The 21,865-nt window shown below is 43.9% G+C and overlaps 1 protein-coding gene across 1 annotated transcript; it reads right to left on the minus strand.

Annotated features, from left to right (window-relative positions):
- Nucleotides 1–451: 451 nt before the first annotated feature.
- Nucleotides 452–18,098, minus strand: TRIM38 (tripartite motif containing 38). Its single transcript, XM_045800466.2, has 7 exons — nt 17,898–18,098; nt 16,103–16,642; nt 14,105–14,200; nt 11,973–12,203; nt 10,939–10,961; nt 10,730–10,842; nt 452–3,283 (listed from the first exon to the last, which is right to left on the minus strand). Exons 2-7 carry the CDS (start codon nt 16,505–16,507, stop codon nt 2,760–2,762), a joined length of 1,392 nt encoding a protein of 463 aa, XP_045656422.1. The 5' UTR covers nt 16,508–16,642; nt 17,898–18,098; the 3' UTR covers nt 452–2,759.
- Between the last annotated feature and the right edge of the window lie 3,767 nt (nt 18,099–21,865).

The following is a 21,865-nucleotide window of genomic DNA, read 5'->3' on the forward strand; positions in this document are numbered from 1 at the left end:
CTCCTCACAGAGACTAGGCACTGGAGAAAGACAGAGGGTTGGGTGGCTGCGATGCAAGGCAGGTGGGGAGGAGAATGAGCTCTGAAGACTGCAGGCCCTGCCTTTGGACTGGAGTGATGAGACACCTGATTCTAGAATAGACAGGTTGGATCACTTTCACTTGTCCAGACGAATTCAGTATAAGCTCAAGGAGTGTAGCGGATTCTCGCGGCCACATGCTCATTAACATGATAATCAAACACCTTCCTGAACAACAATCTTTGTCTTCTTTATTCCTGGTGAAGAAGAGAATTTGGGGTGAAGGGCCTGAGGAGTTTCCTGCATTTCCAATTCCAGATGCTGGTAATTCTTTCCCTTCCCTGGGAGCCCCGAGAACAAGTACAGACTCCCACTTCAGGCTGGTGTTAACAAGCGGGCGTGTGTTCTGAACAAAAGATTCACAACAGCCACGTTTCGGTTTCAAAAAGGAAAGAAAACTTTATTATTATTACAGAAACCTGATAGAAACAGAACAGCAAAGGAATCCACAACCTTGGCACTGTCGAGGACCAAAGAGAAGACCACTATTTATGGAAGGTCAGAGGCAGGAAAAGTAGATTATTAATCCAGGAAGGCAAGGCCTGTGGGGCCAGAATTTGCCTTCTAGGCCATGCTGAGGAGCGAGGTTTTACTTCAGCACGGACTCCGGGTCGGTTGATCATCTACAGTCCTCTGGCTCCCTCAGTCGCTGTCCTCTCCTTCCTGCTGTGCTCTGTCTCTGGTCCCCTGCTGCAGCACCACGAACACCACACGCACCTGACCTTGCATGCAACTGCAGTGGGCGACGTTGTCTAGAGGGTCTGAGGAAGGGGCACCAGGGGGGCCCTCTTCTTTTCCGAGTAAATACGTACAGGATACCGCCTCTGCCCGTTGGTTCTGGCTAATGCAGTGCAAGCAGGAAGCCGTACGGTAGGTTTTAGGAAGGGGCATAAAAATTAGCTGTTGCCCGTGGGCCCTTTGCTCACTTCTATGTCCCTTTCTCCATCCGACAGCTTGGAATGTGGTCTTGCCCGGTGAGGATGGCCTCCTAATGTTGGCAGTTCCTGGAGCTGAGTACCCTGCTCAGAAAAAAAGTCTATACCCTTAAACACTTAGATTGCTGAACAAGAAAGAATGATGATAAACATTCAACTAAAAAATTTTTTTTTAATTAACAAAATAAACCTTTGGAAACCATAAGGATAATAAAGATAAAATGAGAAACTGGGGTGCAGGCAAATTATAGAACAAAAAATAAGTTCTGCTAGTTCTGAAGGGGAAGAAATGCTACGCTATTAGACAAACCATTAGCTACCCTAATAAAGGTTTTTAAAAAAGAAAACAAGAAATAAAATGGAAACCTGAAAGAGCATATACAGGAAATAATGGTTTTGAGAGTAATTTGAAGAATTATGTGCAAATACATTAGAAAACTTTGATAAATTGCTTTTCAAAAGCAAAATGACCTGACTGACTCAAGAAGGGGAATGAAAATCTAAACAAACTCAAAGCTACAAATTAAATTCAGAAAGCTACAGAATTCCAATTAAATACATGGAAACAAAACATAGAGGGAGTAGATGATTTTATGGCCACTTTTTTTTTTTTAAAGGTACAGCAACTCACTGCGCCCTGGAAGATTAAATTAAGTTCCACTGAATAGAAAACCCGAAATGGTAGCGGCTGAAGCAAGTTCATGTCTCTCCCATGTAGACAGTCCAGAAAATGTAGAAAGTCCAGGAAATCCAGAGAGTCCAGGGCCGGTATGGCACCTCCACAAATCTGGCAGCTTCCTTCTAGCCACACTTCCACCATCCCTAGGATCTAAGAGTTTCTAAAGCCCCAGGCATCACACCTGTGTCATTTATGTCGTTTGTGGCTTGGCTGACTTCTCCGTGATTTTGCCATTAGGCAGCTCAGCCATGATAATTTAGGTTTGAGAAGGAATGTTCTCTTCAAAACAGACCCAGGTATAGCTAAGGTCTATTTGATCATAGAAGAATCATAACAAAGTCTGCCAACAATCATGCCAGTGGTAACTATTTGCTGAGATCTTAAGCTATTTCAAAATAGCTGGCTTAGTAGTCTGGAAAATATCAACTTCTTTTCCAGTACTGAGTCCCCCAAGAAAACTTGTTTTTATTCTTAATCTCCTTCCCATTTGAAATGTATCACTGTAGGCCGATTTTAACTCTTCGTTCATACTGCACGTGTTACTGCCCAGGCAGTGCTCCCTAGGTCTGGGAGGCATCTGTGCTCACTGCATCCTCCAGGGGTACGGTTCGGATGCATGATCAAATGTCAGTGCTGAGAAGAGTCACTATGTTGGTTTTCCTGCTCTTTCTTGCAGCTGGCAGAGACAATTGCAGCTTTCCCTCACCCCCCACCCATGAGTTCCTATGGCATCGAACAAACTGGGAGAACTCAGACCTCCTGACCTCTGGGTCACCTGCAGGTCACCCAAAGACTCTTGGAAATCAAGGCTCTGAACCCACTGAGGGGGGATGGAGAAAACAATGTATGATCATTGCTACTGTCTGGCTTTCCCCAGCTCAGGCTGACCATCTGTGGTATTCTTGCAGTTTCTCTCCATTCATTCGAAGCAGATTTATTAAGTAGCACTAAAAGCCCAGCACTGTTCTAAGTACAAGAAGTGAAGAAAACAGACCAAATTTCTGCCCTCACGGGACTGACATTATATTTTCTATGCCAGTTAAACCAAGGAGATTTTACTTGTTTCCTTACTCGTCTGGGGGAGGCAGGAACAAAGGAGAATGTTGATAAACCCGGAAATAGGGCCGGAGAGTATCAGAGAAGGAGGCCTTTGGGAAGGTAAAGATGTGGGATCCAGTGGTCATGTTGTAAAACGATACAACTCCAACATCACAGTCCAGAAAAATCCCCACAACCAGGGGCTGCTCCCCCAGATAAAGGGAAGTTATGGGAGAGGTGAGTGCTAAGTAGCCTTTCTTTTTGCATAGTCTAATGGCCCAAAATCCAGACTGCGGCTTCTGTATCACACCAACGTCCCTGTGAACGTTGTCCAGACAGACTCCTAAGTCCCACCCAGTTCCTTCTCCCACATCCACCTCAAAGTAATGTCTTCCTGAAGTGAAGCCCTCACAGCCCAGAATACAGGGTAAGATACTAAATCTCTTGGAAGAGTTGTCCAGATTCTCCTGGAGGCATCCACGAGTCACTTGTCTCCGATCCTCGGACAGAATCAGCTCACGGTGAGCTGTATCTGGATCCAGAGTCACATTGACTGAAAAAAATAAATAAGTAAGTAAATAAATACATAAGGCACATTTTTTTTTGTTGCCAAGAGCACAGTTTAATTTAAACAAAACCAGCCTGTGCTCAAACCCAGGCATCGTCTCTTACTAGCTGTGACAGCTTAGGCAAGTCACTCTCCAAGACTCAGATTTGTTACATATGAAGTAGAAATTGTCATAACTGTCACAAAGAATGGTGGGAGAATTGAATGAGTTAATGTATGCTCAGTGCTCAGTAAAATTCCTGGAATATGGTAAGTGCCCAGGAAGTGGCAGTAATAATAATACTATCATCTTCATCATCATCACCATCTTAGAGACTCAGAGGAGCCAAGGACCAGAACGAACCAGAGTTGACATGGTTACTATTCTCTCCAGAGCCAATGGGAAGGACTAGAGGAGACCACAGAGCACAAAGGAGCGGAGTCCAGAGTATTTAGCATCCAGTCCCTCCCCACTGCCTATCACTTGGAGGGTCTGCCTTCCTCTGCCTCTGGTCACGCTCTCCCACAGTTACAACGCCTCCACCTGCTACTGAGGCCCCAGGGAGGTGACGGCTGCCTACCTATTCCTAGCCCTGGCTGCTTCACTGTTCCTTGTTAATGACCCTAATCCTCATCTTTGTAGCTAACCCCTTTATTAAATTCTATTAAGTTCTTATCATGAGCCTGACTCAAAAAAGTTTGGGGTTTCAATTTATGTTATCTTAATGATTCAGGAAAACCCAAGTTAAATTATAATGCTTACAGGTTGGCAATACCACTTGAAGAAGATATCAAATTGAATTTTTAAAATTCTACCTCATATTGCTTGTAGGTGACACAACAAAAAGACATAGGTTGACAGTTAAAGGATGGATAATATAGTTATATAGCTGCTACAGTTATATAATTATATCAAATGATATTAAGTCAAAGTATTATTAAGGATGGAAAGGGTTACCTAACAAAGAAAAATATATAATTCACTAGGGAGATATCCTAATTCCAAACAAGCATGCACTGATAATATAGTCTCAAAATATACGAAGTAAGAACTACAGAATCACGAGGAGAAACTGACAATTCCACAATCATCATGAGATATTTTAACATTCTTTTTTTCCATAATTGATGGATCAAGCAGGCAAAAAAGGGAAGATATGGAAGATTTGAACAACCCAACAAGCCCAATCTAATAAATATATGTAAAGCTCAGCAATTAATAAACAGAGAATATGCACTTTCCTCCAGTATAGACGGCATATGTATTGAGTAAAGTCTAGTCAGAAAGCAAGTTTGAACAAATTCCAATGAATCTATATTGCCTGGACCATGTTCTCTCACCTCAATACAATTAGGTTAGAAACTAATTTAAAAAGATCAATAAAACAATTCTCAATATTAGGAAATGTAAATGTTTCTAAATTATAATATGATGATACACAGACTTGAGTAATAATAAAGTGCTACAAATAAAAATTTATACAATGAAGCTAAGGTGGAATTTTTGGGAAAATTTATAGCCTTTAAGTGCTTATTTTAGAAAAAGAAAAAAGCTGGAAATTAAGAAGCGAACAATCCAGCTTAAAATACAAAAAGAACAGAGAATGGGGCGCTTGGGTGGCTCATTCGGTTGAGGGTCCAACTCTTGGTGTAGGCTCTGGTCATGATCTTAGAGTCGTGAGATTGAGCCCCACATGGGTCTCCACACTCAGTGGAGAGTCTGCTTGAGATGCTCTCTCCCTCTCCCTCTGCCCCTCCCCCCACTCACGTGCTTTCTAAATAAAAAAAATGATCTTTAAAAAAAAAGAGAAAGAACAGAGAAACTCAGATTTTTTTTTTAAAGGAAAATAATGTTTAAACAATAAACCAATGAAATGAAAGAAAATAAGAATGCAATGGAGAGGGAAAAGCCAACAGTAGCTTTCATGAAAAGATTAATGCAATAGACATACCTCTAAGAAGATTCATCAAAGGAGAAAAAAGGAAGACAAAACTGGAATGAATATAGAAATTTAAAAATTGAGAATTTATGATAAACTTTATGCTACTAATAAAGTTGAAAATAACAACAGGAATAACCTTCTAGAAAAATGGTTCTTAGTAAAACTCATTCAAAAGAAAAAAGAAAACATGAGCAGACCTAACATTAAAAAATATAATAAGGAATTTAGAATTTACCCACAGATAATAAAACATGCACATACACCACATAAAAAGAGACCTGGTCAGTTTTTGAAGAAATTCTACCACTCAAGGAATAGATAATGACAATCTCATATCAAATCTTCCAAAGAATAGGGAATTACAGAGCCCTGTAACTTACAGACATAGACACAAAAATCCTAAAAAAAATAATATAAATAATAAGTCAAATTTTACATGTGTATATATATAATTATATTTTATATATACATATATTTAATTTACATTTTATATATGTATAAATGTATACTTTGTGTATTTAATGTGTTTATCATACATATTATATATTTTTACAGTATTAAATAATTATGTTATATTATTAATTATACATATTAATTATATAATTACATTATAATTATTAGTCATCTGATATATATCAATATATACTATATGTCACACAGAATATATATTACATCAAAAATATAATCTCCATATATTATATGTCAAATGTTTTAATATATATTATTAGATATATACTATTCTGTTTGTGTGTATAGTTGTATGAAAAGACTGGGATGTTTTTATTACCAACTAGACAGAGTCAAGGAGTCAAGGTGAGGAGCCAACATACAATGTTGTCATTAACAGAGCTGGTAGAGTATTAGTTATAGTAATGAGGAAGGAAGGTGTTTGCAGAGGCATACTTACCAGGAAAACACATGACTCACTTTATATGTGAGCAGGTCTGATGTGTAAGCAGCCTCTCCTGACATTCCTAGCAACTGTCTCCATCAGCACTTCATCATAGTCATCATGCTATCAGGGTATAGGCAACAGCTAAACTTTCTTTACTTTCTAATGTCAGGATTCCTCTTTGCCCAATGGCCTATTTGTTTCACTGCTCTATGCAACTAACCTTTCTGTAGCAACGTAAGTGCAGCACAATAATGATCTTCGTGACAAATTCCTATTTGGCTATCAAACCCATGTTATATATACCGTATATGTATCAAAATTTAGCTTTTTTCTGAGAATGCAACTATGGTTTAACATTAGAAAATAAATGATCATAATCACCACATTAATAGATTGAAGGAGAGAAACCACATGATCCTATCAATTCATACAACTAACTCATTGATAAATTCAATGCCCATTGACGATGACAGAGGTCTTTGGAAATAATAGCCACAGACTTTGAAGGAAAACGTGTTTTGAACCCCTATATATTAAAAGATAGAATGAAAATGTAAAAGGCCATACATATACCAGAGATACTAGCTATAATAAACTCCCATGAGTCAATAAGAGAAAGAACCCAATAGAAAAATGCTTCAATAAGTGCAAATCATGGGTAAATCACAGAAGAAGACTAAAAGGCTAATGGACTTACAAGAGGCTCAACCTTTCTAGTGAAATCATAGAACACAAATCAAGTCCACAATTAGGTAGCATTTCAGATCCATCAGATTGTCAAAAATTATAAATTATAAGCAAAGACTCAAGGACATACGGAACAGTGTGAGCTCTTATGTTGTCGGCAGGATATAAACTGATAGAATTTCACGATCCGCAGTATTTGGTCAAATTAAGATGTGCATCCCTACACAGCAGCATTTTCAATTCAAGGCATATCCTCAGAGGAAACCGTTCACAGCACACAAGGACACATGGAAGAGAATGGTCACAGTGGCGTGGTGTGCCCCAGCAACAAACAAAACCAACTATGCGTAAACTTCAGTGCCCACTCCATAAAACAATGGATTAAAAAAACACAACAGATTCATTTTTTTTGCCACATTGCAGACTGATTAAGAGAGTGTTCTTAAGAGAGATGCTACCATGCGTTACCACTTACTGGTTGCCTCTCTGTGTCTTAGTTTCTTCATCTATAAAGTGAAAAGTGCTTCCTACAGAGAGGGCCGGTATAAAACAGGTAACACATGTGAAGCTTTCCTCATCTGCCATGGAAAGAGTGCTTTGTATATGTACGTTGCTTTTCTCGGTGCTGGCGAGGCTGTATGTTGCCACACTGGCACACGTGATATGCATTAAGATTAACAAGCCCAGCAACCCCAGTGCTGGGTATATGCTCTACGGGTATGGAAACAGGAGGATGGAAGGTTGCATGGCCCAGGCAGTTCTTGCATCAGTGTTGCAATACCCAAGTGCTGGAAGCAGCCTGAAGCTCCAATGGTGGGGATATGGTTACGTGCAATTATGATATACTCATGGAATATTAGCTTTAAAAAGTGATGAGTGACATTCTATATGCTAAATGTTTGTTAAACAACAACAACAACAACAGAGAAAAACAGAGCTTGTTACCTGGAGAAGGAGGATTGGAGAGGGGTGGGAGAAACCTTGAATTTTTCTTCATATCTATCGCTATCATTCAACTGATTATAATTTATTTGTATTACTTTTGAAGTAAGAAAAGTTTTAATAATGAGGGTTCTAAAAAAGAAAGGGAATTATCTCGTTAAAAGATGAGCCCATTTTAGAAAGAGATTGACTTGCACAATGTTGTAATCCTTCTGTAAAAGCCAAGAGTAGACCAATCGGCTCAGTGAAATCTGGAGGTGATTTGCATGGAGTCCTATTTTTTCCTTTCCTGAATCTTTCTAGGATCAGATACAGACTTACTTTGTTTTGTTGTTGTTCTCATTGTTGTTTGTTGTTGTTAACTTGGGGGGAAAATAAATACAGGTCCATAAACCTTATCTGAGCCCCCGGGGGCAAAATGGGTTTTGGATTCAGAATTTTTTTGTCGTTGTTCTACTTCTGTGAAAAATGCAGTTGGTATTTTGATAAGGATTGCATTAAATCTGTAGGTTGTTTGGGTAGTACGGACATTTTTAACAATATTTGGTCTTCCAATCCATGAGCCTGAAATATGTTTCCATTTGTTAGTACTGTCTTCAGTTTCTTTCATCAATGTTTTATAGTTTTCAGAGTACAGGTTTTTCACCTCCTGATTAAGTTTATTCCTAGGTATTTTATTATTTTTGGTGCAATTGTAAATGGGATTGTTTCTTTAATTTCTCTTTCTGCTACTTCGTTATTAGTATATAGAAATGCAACAGATTTCTGTATATTGATTTTGTATCCTGCATCTTTACTAAATTTAGTTCTAGTAGTTTTTTTTTTTTTTAAGATTTTATTTATTTATTTGACAGAGATAGAGACAGCCAGCGAGAGAGGGAACACAAGCAGGGGGAGTGGGAGAGGAAGAAGCAGGCTCATAGCGGAGGAGCCTGATGTGGGGCTCGATCCCAGATTGCCGGGATCACGCCCTGAGCCGAAGGCAGACGCTTAACCGCTGTGCCACGCAGGCGCCCCAGTTCTAGTAGTTTTTTGATGGTATCTTTAGGGCTTTCCATATAAGGCATCGTGTCATCTACAAATAGTGAAAGTCTTACTTCTTCCTTATCAATCTGTATGCCTTTTATTTATTTTTCTTGTTTGATTGCTAGGGCTAGGACTTCCAGTAACATGTTGAATAACTGTGGTGAGAGTGGACACCCTTGTCTTGTTCCTGACCTTAGGGGTAAAGTTCTGTTTTTCACCATTGAGTAGTACATTAGTGGTGGGTTTTTAATATATGGCCTTTATTATGTTGAGGTAACTTCCCTCTAAACATACTTTGTTGAGGGTTTTTATCATGAATTGATATTATAATTCGTCAAATGTTTTTTCTGCATCTATTGAAATGATCATATGGTTTTTAGCCTTCCTCTTGTTGTTGTGATGTATCACATTGTTGATTTGCCAATATTGAACCACCCTTGCATCCCAGGAATGCCCACTTGATCATGGCGAATGACTTTTTTTTAATGTATTGTTCTATTTGGTTTGGCCTTCCATAGTCCCTGACTTCTGGTATTCTTGCTCTTATGCAAGTCCTTCCAATTGAGTGTGGGCAGGGCCTGTGATCACCTCTGACCAATAGAATATGGCAAAAATGATGGGATGTGACTCCTAAGATTACATTTCATTATATGGGACTCCATCTTACTAAAAGACATGCTCTAGAGACACTCTCCTGAGCTTACTTTGAAGAAGTAATTGGCCATGTTGAGAAGTCCATGTACAGGAGGATGAGGGGTGCCTTCTAGAAGCTGAGGCCAGCCTCCAGCCAACAGCTCACAAAAAGCCAGGGCCCTATGCCCTATAATCATAAAGAAATAAATTCTGCCAACGACCTGAGTGAGCTTAGAAGAGAGTTCTTCCCCTGTCTAGTCTTCAGATGCAAACCCAGCCTGGCCAACACCTTAATATGCAGCTTTGGGGGACACTAAGCAAAGGACCAACTAAGCTGTGCCCAGATGTCTGACCCACGAAACTTGTGAGATAGTATGTGTGTGTTGTTTTAAGCTGCTGAATTTGTTTACTGGAAGAGAGAATACAGTCACCAAATCATTTTAGGTTAGGTCTGATTTTGTAGCCAAACAAATTTTTAAGAACTTTCAGCTTTCAGACCTTTTTAAATTTTATAATTATAAATAACATATGGTGGAAATATAGAAAGCCCTGATTAAGAGAATCAATGAAGCAGGAAGCTCAGGCTTTGCAATTGGTAAAATTCGGTTTTCATTACGGTTCTAGTATTTACCATCTGTGTTGTCTGGGTCAAGGTCCTGAAACCATTTGAATCAAAGTCCATAATACTCACTGATCTTTCTTACATTGCTCTGAGATTTGATTAAAATGTTGACCAAACACTATGTCCCAGACACATTGCAGTAAGCACTTCACACACATTGACACATTGACTTTTCATGACAACCCAATGAAGTGGGAATTGTTCATACCTTCATTTTTCAGCTGGGGAAACTGAGGAAGTTATTTGCCTGGGGTAACACATCTAATAAATGGGGGATCAGGAATGTGAAGGGTCAGGGCGCCTGGGTGGCACAGCGGTTAAGCGTCTGCCTTCAGCTCAGGGCGTGATCCCGGCGTTATGGGATCGAGCCCCACATCAGGCTCCTCTGCTGTGAGCCTGCTTCTTCCTCTCCCACTCCCCCTGCTTGTGTTCCCTCTCTCGCTGGCTGTCTCTATCTCTGTCAAATAAATAAATAAAATCTTTAAAAAAAAAAAAAAAAAAGGAATGTGAAGGGTCTGCACAGATAACCAGTACGCTATGTCCTTGTCTAAGCACTATAGCATGCTAACAAGGGAGGACAAGACAGAGCCAACGAAAATCACTAAACGACCTCTCTGGCTGGGAGCCGGCCCAGGGACAGGTGGTGAATGTCGTTATGACTTAAGGTCCCTTCCATCCATAGCATTCAAGGATTCTTCACATACCTTGATAGCTCCTTAACATTTTCTTCACATCAAAATAAAGCTCAGAAACATTGCACACAGTATGAAGCTCCAAAGAGTGGGCCTCTTGTCTTTCCAACGTCATAGCCCAACTCCTAGAACAAGCAGAGGCCAAGGACTTGTTCAGTGATACATTCCATTCACCTTTATATACCCGTACCCCCTCCCTCGTGCATTCACATAGGACTTACCTGCGCAAAGTGTCTTTCACATCCTACAGAAAAACGAAGACAAAAGGTAAGTGGAAACATCAGTATTTCATGAGGCTTGGCACATGGGGCTGTTCTCTACAAATGCTCCTTCCAAAGAAGTTAAGAGAGTGACTGTAGCTTTAGATATTGATGGATACTCAGAATCATTCCCACCCCAGCCGCCTGGTATATTTGGCATGGCAGGACGTTTATCAACCTCTGAGTCTCTTCTCTTTCTTGCCAAGATCTGTGGAAAGCTGTGGTGTCTGCAGTCACAGCCTGTGGGATGCTTAGGGAAGAGGCCTAGGAGCTTTGCCCATGCTTCCCCTGGCAAGACTAGCTTTCAGTGACCTAATCCTTTCACAGTGAGCCCATATTAAAGACCACCTGTCACTAAGGTCCTTAGAGGTGAATCCACGCATAGCCCCTGAGAATGGGCCACTAAGATGGTGGTAGCAGGTATCACGTGATGGTGCAGCCCTCATGCTATAGTCTCACACTTATGGTGTTACCCGAGTCCTATTAGTGGAAACTAGAATAGCTCCAGCCACAGTTTATCTTAATGCGCTGGCTCTTTCATACAGCTGAAAGAAGGCCCCATAAGAGCTGTGGAGGGCTCAACAAGCAAATTAGGGAGAAGACTGTCACTCATGTTGGCTGCCCGATTTTATCACCCACCAGTCACCTGGTGGAGTATTTCAGGAGGCAGTTTGACAGTCAGGGTTCTGTACACATGGAACAGAGGCAAATGGTAGCAAAAGTTACCCCATGATTCCATTTAGCCAAGGACCCAACCACATCCACCAAAAGGGCTATATTTTCATGATTCAGGTAAATAGATTTTTGTGATTCACTATAGACTAGTGAAGGCTCTCTACTGAGGTGTATCTAAATGAAACATTTCTTTAAAGTCCCCATAGCAATGTGCCACTTTTGAGTGAGGCAGGGAGGCCTCACCAATCTGCCCATGTTCCCTCACCCTTCTTCTCTTAATAGCAGCCCAAGAGTTCCTTCCCCCAAGTGCACAGCCCCACCTGCAGCAACTTCTGGGCTGAGCCCTGACATTTCTCCTCTAGTTCCAAGATGTGACTCTTGAATTCCTGGCTCTTCTGTTCCAGAGTGGCCTCATCAGCTCTCAGTCTTTTTAGAGTCTGCTCTTTCTCTTTCTCCAGTCTCCACAGATGAGACTTCTCCTCTTCTTGCAGGAAGCTCTGAAGATTCTTAAAGTCAGACTGGATTTTTCGTTTCTGAATCTCTATCTTCTCCTAGAGTCAAGAAAGTATGCTCAGAAGGTAGAAACAAGCCAAACGTCCATCAATGAATGAATTGATAAAATGTGTTATATAGATAATGGAATACTATTAAGACTTAAAAAGGAATGAAATTCTGATGTATGCTATCACACGGATGACTCTTGAAGACATTATGCTAAGTGAAATAAGCCAGAAACAAAAGGACAAATATCATATGATTCCACTTATATGCGGTTCCTATGCTAGTCAGATTCATAGAGACAGAAAGTGGAATAGTGGTTACCAGAAGCTGAGAGGAGAAAGGAATGGGGAGTTAGTGTTTAATGGGTACAGAGTTTCAGTTTGGGATGATGAAAAAGTTCTGAGATTAGTTCCCACTATTAGTTCTCACTAATAGATATGGTGATGGTTGTACAATGATGAGAAAGTACTTAATGCCAATGAACTGTATTTACAAATGACTAAAATGGTAAATTTTATGTTATGTGTATTTTAACATACGCAGAAGAAAGTTTTCTCAGCTACTGAGTCATCGGAGCTGGAAGAATGTCACAAATTCTCTGCTACAGAGTCATGCCTAGGAGGCTGGCACTCAGATGTGGAAGAGCCGCCATGATTCTCTATAGTCACCTGATTGATTGCCTTCTTCTTCAGCCAAGATCCAGGAGGAAGGAGGGGCAGTAGTGCCAGATAATTTAATCATGCAACTAGGGCTGAGGTCAAACACTCTATCAGTTACACAGAAAAAAATTTAGTTTTTGTGTGGGACGTAAGGAGGTATTTCTGAGCCTGAGGAAATTTCTTGAAGCAAAAGCTTGTAATAAACATCACCGAGACTGGACTCTAGGACAACCAGGCTAGTAGGGAAGCCCATGGTCTCATCAGGGGGAGGTCTGGGTGGCAGGCTTTCATCATAGCTAACTGAGAAATATTCACCACCAGCCCGGGGTCCAAGTAATCATCCTTATGTTTAAGACTGACAGAAGCCAAGTGATACATCTTTGGGGGCCCAGCTTTCATTTGGGGAGATACAGAATTGCAATTTGCGCTAATGCTTCCCCAATTCAGACAGTGTTTTGACGACTGAGAGGATGTGCTTGAAGGGTCATGGATGGGGTTTCTGTATATATTAGCTATAATCAAGACCCTCCCCACGGCCCAAGATCCCAGAAAAGAGGGAAGTGAGGGAGTCCTCTGAGAGTTTAGCATCCACACACCAAGAATCAGGGCAGAGGATGGAAGAGACCTCTGAGAGAGGCAAAATGGTCCACCAGCCTGAGAGATTTGGCTACAAGTCGATGGATTACACAAATATTTCCATAAAGGAATGCATCTCTGATCATGGGGAGCTCGTCAGCCATGGGGATCATCTTAGAGACTCTAAGTCTGCAGTTTAAGCGCATAGGTTTTTGCCGCAGTTATGACCCTCCTTATAAATCAAATAGACTTCTTTTACCAGCCTCATGAGCTTGAGGAATACGAATCTCAACCTGGAGTGATTCTGTTTCCTTAATGTTCACAAAGATTGATTTCTGAACCTGGGAGGCTGTGGTGAGTGTGCCGAAGCAATAAAGGTGAGGCCTTCAGACCAGGAAGGGACTCTGAGGTATTCAAAATTGGAAAGCTAGTCAAGGACGGCTCTAACTTAAATAGACATACCAATTCTGCTTCTCCTGAGGCGTCAGGAATCCTAGCCAATTACCACTGAAAAGTTGAAGGGATTGGAAATACATTCTCACAGATGTAGACAACTAGGGGCAAAAAACAAATAATGGTTTCTTTTTGGGGTTTCCTCTGGTTTCATTTGGTCTGGTTTAGTAAAAATAAATTATCACTGTGTTTTGCCAGTCATTTCCTATGCCTACACTCTAGGATGGAAGATAGCTTGAGATCAATAAACGCCAAGTTCTTACATTCCACTCGCTTATCTGCTTCGTGGTGAACACCTTCAGGTTCATACATTCCTCTTCCAGTTGCCTCAGATTTGTCACGGCATTCTGGAGCTTTTCCTGAAGGAAAAATTGGGTGAATGAAGTGTCATCAATTACTAAGTCTTCATTAGGCCCGTGAGGGGAACCCCAGCCCTCCAAGACTATCGGAATATCACTGAATATACACGGAGTCGTGACCGTAGTTTAGGAAGCACACTGAGGGCCGTATGTGCAATCACACATTTGATTCCCCGGCAGCACTGAGCAGTCACTAGGATTTTTCACATCATTTCTGTGCTTAGGAAGGGATTAAAGAGCCCAAGGTGCTATAACTGGTTCCCACTGATAGATGGTTCTGAATGGCTGAGCTCAGCTGTGATTCCAACCTCAACTGCTACAGTCTTGCCAGGGAAACACTTCACACAGAACAAGCTAATCATCATCTAAAAGATTCTATAAAATAATCTGTTGAACCAAACATAACCAATGCCAGAGTGATACACACGGAACGTTGAATGCATTATGGTGAGTCGGGAAGGAAAGATCAGGGTGTCAGCTAAAGTTATTAGACATGGTTAATGGAGGAGGGGAGCTCTGGTCTCTTTGAAGAGTGATAATTCGTGAAGCCAATCTAAAATGATTTTGTATCTATATCAAGCTTTTAGGTTGTTTTTCAAAATAGTTTCTCACATTTCCATGGAAAGCAATTTTCAGCTGACCTGAATTGCTACTTGTGACCAATGCTAAAAGGATCAGCTCCTGTCTTCCATAAACTCAATAAGGATACTCATTAATTCCTGAGTATCTCTCAAGAAAAGGCTCTATGAAACTTGTCAGACAAGGACTGTATTGCCCTTGCTATCCAGGGGACCCAGAACCTTACTAGAAGCCCACCCCCACCTCATGGGGGCAGGAACAAGGAGTCCCACGCTGGGGACATTTAGGCGGGGTAGAGACAGAATAACGTAGCAGGACTGTGCCCTTTTCTTCATTCCCTACAGCAAAGGGCTGCCTTCCTTCACTGCTTCGGAGTGAGAAACAGGAGTTGCCCCAAGCCTCGCCCTCCACTTCATCCTCCATAAACAATCATTTTCAAATCCTTTAGCTCCCCTTCCTGAATCTTGTTGAAACTGCCCCTTTCCCCCTTCTTATAGGAATAAGCTGAATTTTACTCCTTGAAACTCCTTTTACTTTCAGTGAAAGGCCAGAAGGCCCCTTTCAATGTCACCCTGATTCTTCAATCTGCAAATAACCCCCCCCCCCAGTGGCCAGTACTACTCTGGGCTAGGATTTAGACTCTGAGTCGATACCACAGTTCCGGGCCAACCTCCTTTCCCACCATCACCTGCCTTTCCCTATGACCCCTGCCCTGGCTATGCCCTTGCACATATGGTCTGCTCTGTCTGGAATGCCCTCTCTTTTCTCCATGCCTCTATCTATGGTTAACTGTTATGTGTTCTTCAGGAGTCACTTCTGAGAAGGCTCCTCAGACGCCACTCCCCACCCCTTGGTGACCCTCCTCACCACCACCCAACCAGTTGATTCTGGGCAGTCTCTTGCTGATGTGTCTTTCCCACTAGACTGTAGGATACCTAAAAGGTGGCGTATCTTCATCTCCTGTGTTTTCAGAGTGCACCATATGGTCTTGCACATTGTGGTTTCAGGGTGCGAAGCAATAACACATGCAGGTCTGGGTTTGAGCACATTGCATTCTGGAGCAGGGAGATGTTCATCGTAGCAAGAATGGAGAGGGACAAGGGTGTGACCAATCTGTTGAAGGTCAGGATGGACAGTCGGGACTTGACTCAATGAGGACCCGTGATAAACTATTTCTCGTATCATAAAAGACGTGACATGAAGGGTGACATGATGACAGCTGTATTTCAGGACCATTTTCTCAGGTTATAGGCTAAAGAACCTCAGTCCCCAAGGAGCAGCAAGGGACCGGTACTTGCCAAGCCTTCCAACCCACACGCTCACCTTGTAGTCTTGGCATACTTCCTCGATGAGAGCTGTGCGGTGCCCTTTGTGCCGCGGTGACCGCTCACAGCGCCAGCAGATGAGCTGGCTCTCGTCTTCGCAGAATAGGTGGAGGTGCTCTCCGTGCTCCTCACATGACATCTCGTGCTCCATCTCCTTGATGGCTTCAATGAGACTTCCCAGCTGCTTGTTGGGCCGGAGGCTGGCCAGCTGAAATGGAGCCCGGCACTGGGGACAGGCGAACATATTTGATGGTGTTTCCGCAGGGCCCAGGTTCTCAAGGAAGTTCATGATGCAGAGTTTGCAGTAGCTGTGTCCACAGCTGATGCTCACAGGCTCAGTCATTAGGAACAGGCAGATGGCACACGTGGCTTCCTCCTTCATCTTCTTGGTGGCTGAGGCCATGGCTTTTCCTGACAAGTTCCAATATCGGATCTAGAGGCAGAGGTGAAAATCCACAGGTATGGAAATACACCTCACCTGAGCCTCCGTGCGATGCACTGGCTGCCACTGGCCTCCACAGGCCTTGGGGTCTTCTCTCTAGAGAAAGAAAAGGACTGGGATTTAGACGGTACATAAAATGAGGCTGTGTTGTGGAAAATGGTAGTGACGATCACAAGTGGCCTCTTATATTTAATTAAAATTAAATAAAACTTAAAATTCAGTTTCTCCATCCCTCTAGCCATATTTCAATTGCTTCATAGCTGCGTTCACTGGTGGCCACATGACAGCCCATATCCAACACTCCAGGGCTGCGGAAAGTTTTCTCAGACCAAGCACTGACAGAACAAGGAAGGCTTCCTCACCAAGTGGTAGAAGGAGAGAACTCAGGGAGGGAGTGTGAAACTCTTTCCTCCTCTAATAAACATCAAGAATCCTTTGTACCAGAACTGTTTCTTCGAGACTGCTAGTAACCCCGAAGAAACTGGGTGGCCGATGAAGGATTCCGCGGAGATCATCAAATTTGACTCTGCTGGGACCCCACTGCCAGCTCTCTCCGACCCCACTCCCACCCCACAGGGAGCAAAAGACACCAGCTTAAGAAAGTCTCAACGGAGCCCCAACCCGGATGATGATGATGAAAGTAAATAAAGCAACCAGAAGAACCAATGTTGTCTTTGCTGTCGTCCTCCCAGACTGAGGGAAAGATCTGGAAAGAGCTGGGAAAAGAAGGGTTGTCCCTGGGAACAGAGATCCCGCAGAATGAGCGAGGGGACCGGCTCTCCTCCAGGCCAGGGCGTGGCTCCCGGGGTGAAGGAGCACCGGGGGTTTGCAGGAGCCAGGGTGTGGGGGAGGCGGGAAGCAGAGGGGGCAGGCCGCGGCGAGGACCCCACGACCGGTGACAGGGAGGCAGGCCTGACCAGAGGCACCCGCTGAGGCAGGAAGCTGCTTGAGGAACTTCGCCCTGTCCCCCCACCCCACGCCTGCGCCTCGGCGGGCAGGGGCGCCGAGGTGCCAGGAGCAGCTCAGAGAGTGACCTCTCCTTTGCACTGACAGCGCCAAACATAAAAACAGGGCTGCGGCTCCGAGTCCCGCGGTCACCGAGGATTTCCTCTGGAGCCCTCTCTTCCCCGGCAGGTGGCTTCTCCCCGGGCGCACAGCGCGCTCCCCCGCGCCGGGCTGCGGCGCTCCCCTCCAGAGGCCCGGCGCGCGGGGCGTGCGCCCTCCCTCACCGCCAGCCCGCGGCTCCCCAGGCCCGGCCCGGACTCCGCGGCCAGAGGAAGCGGAACAGCAGCCCGGCCGGTCGGCAGGGTTCCGGCGGCGCGGGCGTCCGCGCGCGGACCCGCACACTCACCCTCGCCACGCGTGCATCTCAGGCCTCCGCGACGACGCCTTGCGCACCGCCCTCCGCCGCCGCGGACCCGCACGCTTGGGGCCGTCGCCGCCGCGTCCCGAGGCCGGCCGGGCTGTGTCGCCGACCACAAACTCGGAAGCGAAACTGCGGTGGGCGGCGCGCGAGGGCCCGGGAGGAGGCGCCCGCGAGCTCGCGGAGGAAGCACGGCGAAGTCTGGGCGGAGGCGCCCGCTTCGCGCTCAGCTCGTCGGAAGGAAGGGGAGACGGCGGAAGAAGTACCCTTCTCTCACAGCAGTAATGAGACGGGACAAATGACTAGCCCCGTCAACCATTTGTGACCTTAGCGGAGAGTATCCCCAAACCGGAAGCCCGCAGAGAGTCAAGACCTTTCCACTTTTGCCACCAACCCCCTTTGAGCTCGTCGCCCTCGGGGCCGACGGCTGTGCTGGGCTGTTTCTGGGTGCGCTTCTCTGGCTGCTGAACGGCGTGGGGAGAAGGGGGGCAGGAGCAGAGTTCGGGGTGTCCCGAAGTCGGCCCACGCCAGCCCCACTTCTCTGTCCCCCGCTGTGGCTCCTTTCCCTCCTCCGCGGAAACGCGGGGCTTCCCCACGGCCGCAGGCGGCGGCCCAGGACTGCAAACCCGAGCCCGCGCTGGCCCCGCCGCGAGCGGCTTCAGCTGCGGCCGTCACGGTGCCCGCGCGATGGAGCCCAGCTCTGGGGCCGGGGACCTCGCCCAGCCAAGGTCCTGCCGGTCCCAACTGAGGAACGCGTGCCTCTCTTCCCTTCCCAGACAGGGCTCTCGCGTAAGGACTGTGCTCTCTGGGCTGCTCGCGGAGACTTCTGCCATTTTGCCACCCAGGGGCTCATCGCGCCCTGCTGGCATGTCGGGTGGTGGCAAGCCCTGGGCCCAGCACAGGACGTAGCTACTCCTGAGGCAACCAGCACACGGACAGAAGACAGAGAATGAGGCCCCGAACCCCTCATTCGGTGATGCATCCTTGCAGATTCCCAGGACTTTCACTGTCATGGGTGTGACTCTGGACCCAGGCAGAGCTCATCCCAAACTTGTCCTGTCAAAGGATCAGGAAAAGGAAGCCAATGAATGCCAAAAAGAAAACCAACTGCCACCACTACAAATAACAGCAAGAGAAAAGCAACAGACTCATGGCAGGGTCTGTCTTGCGACAGACAGCTGCCCAACTTGCATCTGTGGTCCTGTTGCATGTAGGAGGGACTAGTTCATGCAGAGAGCTGCAGTCTTAGCAGAGAAGGGGGATACAGATGAGCCTTCAGAGATAGGTCCCCTAAATGCAGGCCTAGAGAGAGCCCGATAGGAGCTGCCGCAGGGGGAAATGCATTTCCTCCAATAAGTGAGGCTAAGCCTAATCCTGTGAGTCTGGGATGCAGGAATGCAGAAAAGGGACTGGAGTCTCCTTTAAAAGGCATGCACTCTGAGTGTTGCCACTTTGGGGAATAGTTGTCCTTGGTGCAACCCCAGAATGCCTTCCCTCAACTCCTTTAGGTATCCCTTCTCAACCAGGCTCATTCTGACCACTATTTATAGTTACACCCCTCCCCATTCCTGATCCCTCTTACAGTGCTCTATTGTTAGCAACTGGCTCTTGGTTTTGGTTTAGGTCGTGATTTCAGGGTTGTGAGATTGAGCCCCACGTCAGGCTCTACGCTTAGCCCGAGAATCTCTCTTCCTCTCCCTGCCCCTCCTGCTTGTGCTTTCTCCTCACTCTCTGTCTCTCTCAAATAAATAAATAAATCTTAAAAGAAAAAAATAAATCCCTTGAAGTTTATTAACTTGTATTATGGTGCAGAATAGGGCCTATCATAATGAATATAACCATGTGTACTTGAAAAGAACTTGGGTGCAGATATTCAGTATAATGTTTTATAAATATCAGTTTGTTCCAGGTGGTGGATAGGGTTTTTTCAGATTTCCTATGTCTTTACTGATATTTTATCTAGTTAATCCATCATTACTGAAAGAAGGGTATTAAAATCCCCAGCTGTGATTGTAGAGTTGTTTATTTTCCCTTGAATTCTTTCCATTTTTTACTCCATGTACCGTGGAGCTCTGTTGTTAAGCTCAGACACATTTATGATTGTTATATCGTCCTGATGAACTGACCCTTTTACCAATACAAAATATCATTTTATCGCTGGAAATACTCTCTGTCTTCAACTCTATCTGTTATTAATATAGACACTCCAGTCTTTTTATGGTTACTGGTTACATAGTACATTTTTTTCTATACATTTATTTTAAACTTATCTGTCTTTTTATATTTCAGAAGGTTCTCGTCTAGCAAACACATGTTCTTCTATTTTTTAATGGATTCTAACAATCTTTGCTTTTTAATTCGAGTATTTAGACCATTAACATTTAACATAAACCTTTACTTTTCTTCCCATACTATACTGGCTGGAATCTCCCAGACAATATTGAACATAAGCTGTGAGAACTGGCATTCTAGTTTCATTCTTAATCCAGGGGGGAGGGCAGAAGTGCAAAAGCTTTTAATAATTTATCACTAAATATAATGTTTCTTGATATATTGTTATTGCATTTTAAACTATCATTACAAAAAATAAAATTATTACATTTTGCATGAATTATTAGAAAACATTTTCCACGGAAATATCACAGTAACATCTCTTAATTTTGTTTCCATTTTTCTTTCACATTTTATATAACCTACATAAGGGGCACGTTATTGAAACTACATGTATTTTACATGGCACCTTCGTGCCCTCTTTGCTGACATGTTGATCAATAGGTGGCACTCTTGCATTTTTGGTGTCTTCTGTCCATATGGTTTTGCCTTTAAGAAAGCATAACTACTTCTTTAATTAATATTAAAAACAATTGTAAATTTAATCTGTTCTTATGGATGACTTCAAATGGCTAACAATGGCATTTACACCCAAACGGTCATTTTTAAATGTATTTATTCACACAATAAACATTTATTGAATAGCTTTTCTATGGCAGACACTAGGCTGGACCCTGGAGATATACCAATTATATTAGAGATAATTTATTTCCTGTGAAAGTTTCCAGAAAGCTAAAACATGTAAAAAAAACTATATCCTACATGCTATACAAGGGAATAAAAAGCGTCGAAGCTGAGAAAAAAAATAAAGAAGCATGTAAGTCCTGGCAGAATCTGGATACTTTTGCACAATTGATAACTCTGAGTTATATTCTGAAGGAGAAGCGAAAGTTCACCAGGGGAAGGAGGGGGCCAGGAATTACAGAAAGACTGTATGTGAAAAGGTCGAGTCATTAGAAGTATTCCATGGTCTGTGAATACAGTGAAGTTCCAGAACCAAGAGCAAGGAGCCCACGAGGAGGATCAGTTTCAAATAAATCCGGGACCAACATAGTGTGGCAACTAGCAGGCAACTAGCAGAACTCGTATCTCCTTCCTCCCCCTTCCCTGCATATTCCCTTATAGGATGTTTACATGGAGGGGAAATTCATAACCACCACTGAGCTGGGGTGCTGGGGGAAGGTGGAGAATGAATCTGCTTGGTTTGCTCATTCCAAGCTAGGCTCTTCCCCTTCCCCACCAAATCCTCTCCCTTTGAAGGGGCCCAGACAGTCTAAATTCAGGCCCCAGGGACCCCATTACCTGCATACAGAATCTGCCCTGAGGGGGATTCTACCTCAAGATGGACTAAAACCGTCCCCCAACTCTTAGTACAGCTAAATTCAATCTCAGACCAGCCTCCCTTTCCATGAGTCTCTTACCCATAAGACTCCTCAACATCGTCAACACCATTCAGGGTCATGGAGGTGCTGCCCTGTCCTCGGCTCTATGCCTGATACAGCAGCACAGGGAGGAGAAGGCCATAGCCCTTGGATCAGACCCTTTCTCTGGCTCCTATGATCTTGCACCTGTTTTGAACTCTGCTGCCAAGACATCTTTGGACCCCAAGGGCACTTTGCAGTAAG

This window comes from Ursus americanus, chromosome 32 (assembly GCF_024610735.1).
Source record: "Ursus americanus isolate L20-20 chromosome 32, mUrsAme1.1.p, whole genome shotgun sequence".
Taxonomy (NCBI): Eukaryota; Metazoa; Chordata; class Mammalia; order Carnivora; family Ursidae; genus Ursus; species Ursus americanus.

Bases quoted from the DNA above. Each gene is read 5' to 3' on its own strand.
- TRIM38 (XM_045800466.2), bottom strand. From the start codon at position 16,507: ATGGCCTCAGCCACCAAGAAGATGAAGGAGGAAGCCACGTGTGCCATC. The intron at 14,201-16,102 runs GTGAGCGTGTGG...TTTTTCCTTCAG, and splicing joins AAGTATGCCAAGACTACAAG to GAAAAGCTCCAGAATGCCGT. The intron at 3,284-10,729 runs GTATGTGAAGAA...TATTTTTTTCAG, and splicing joins AATGTTAAGGAGCTATCAAG to TCAATGTGACTCTGGATCCA.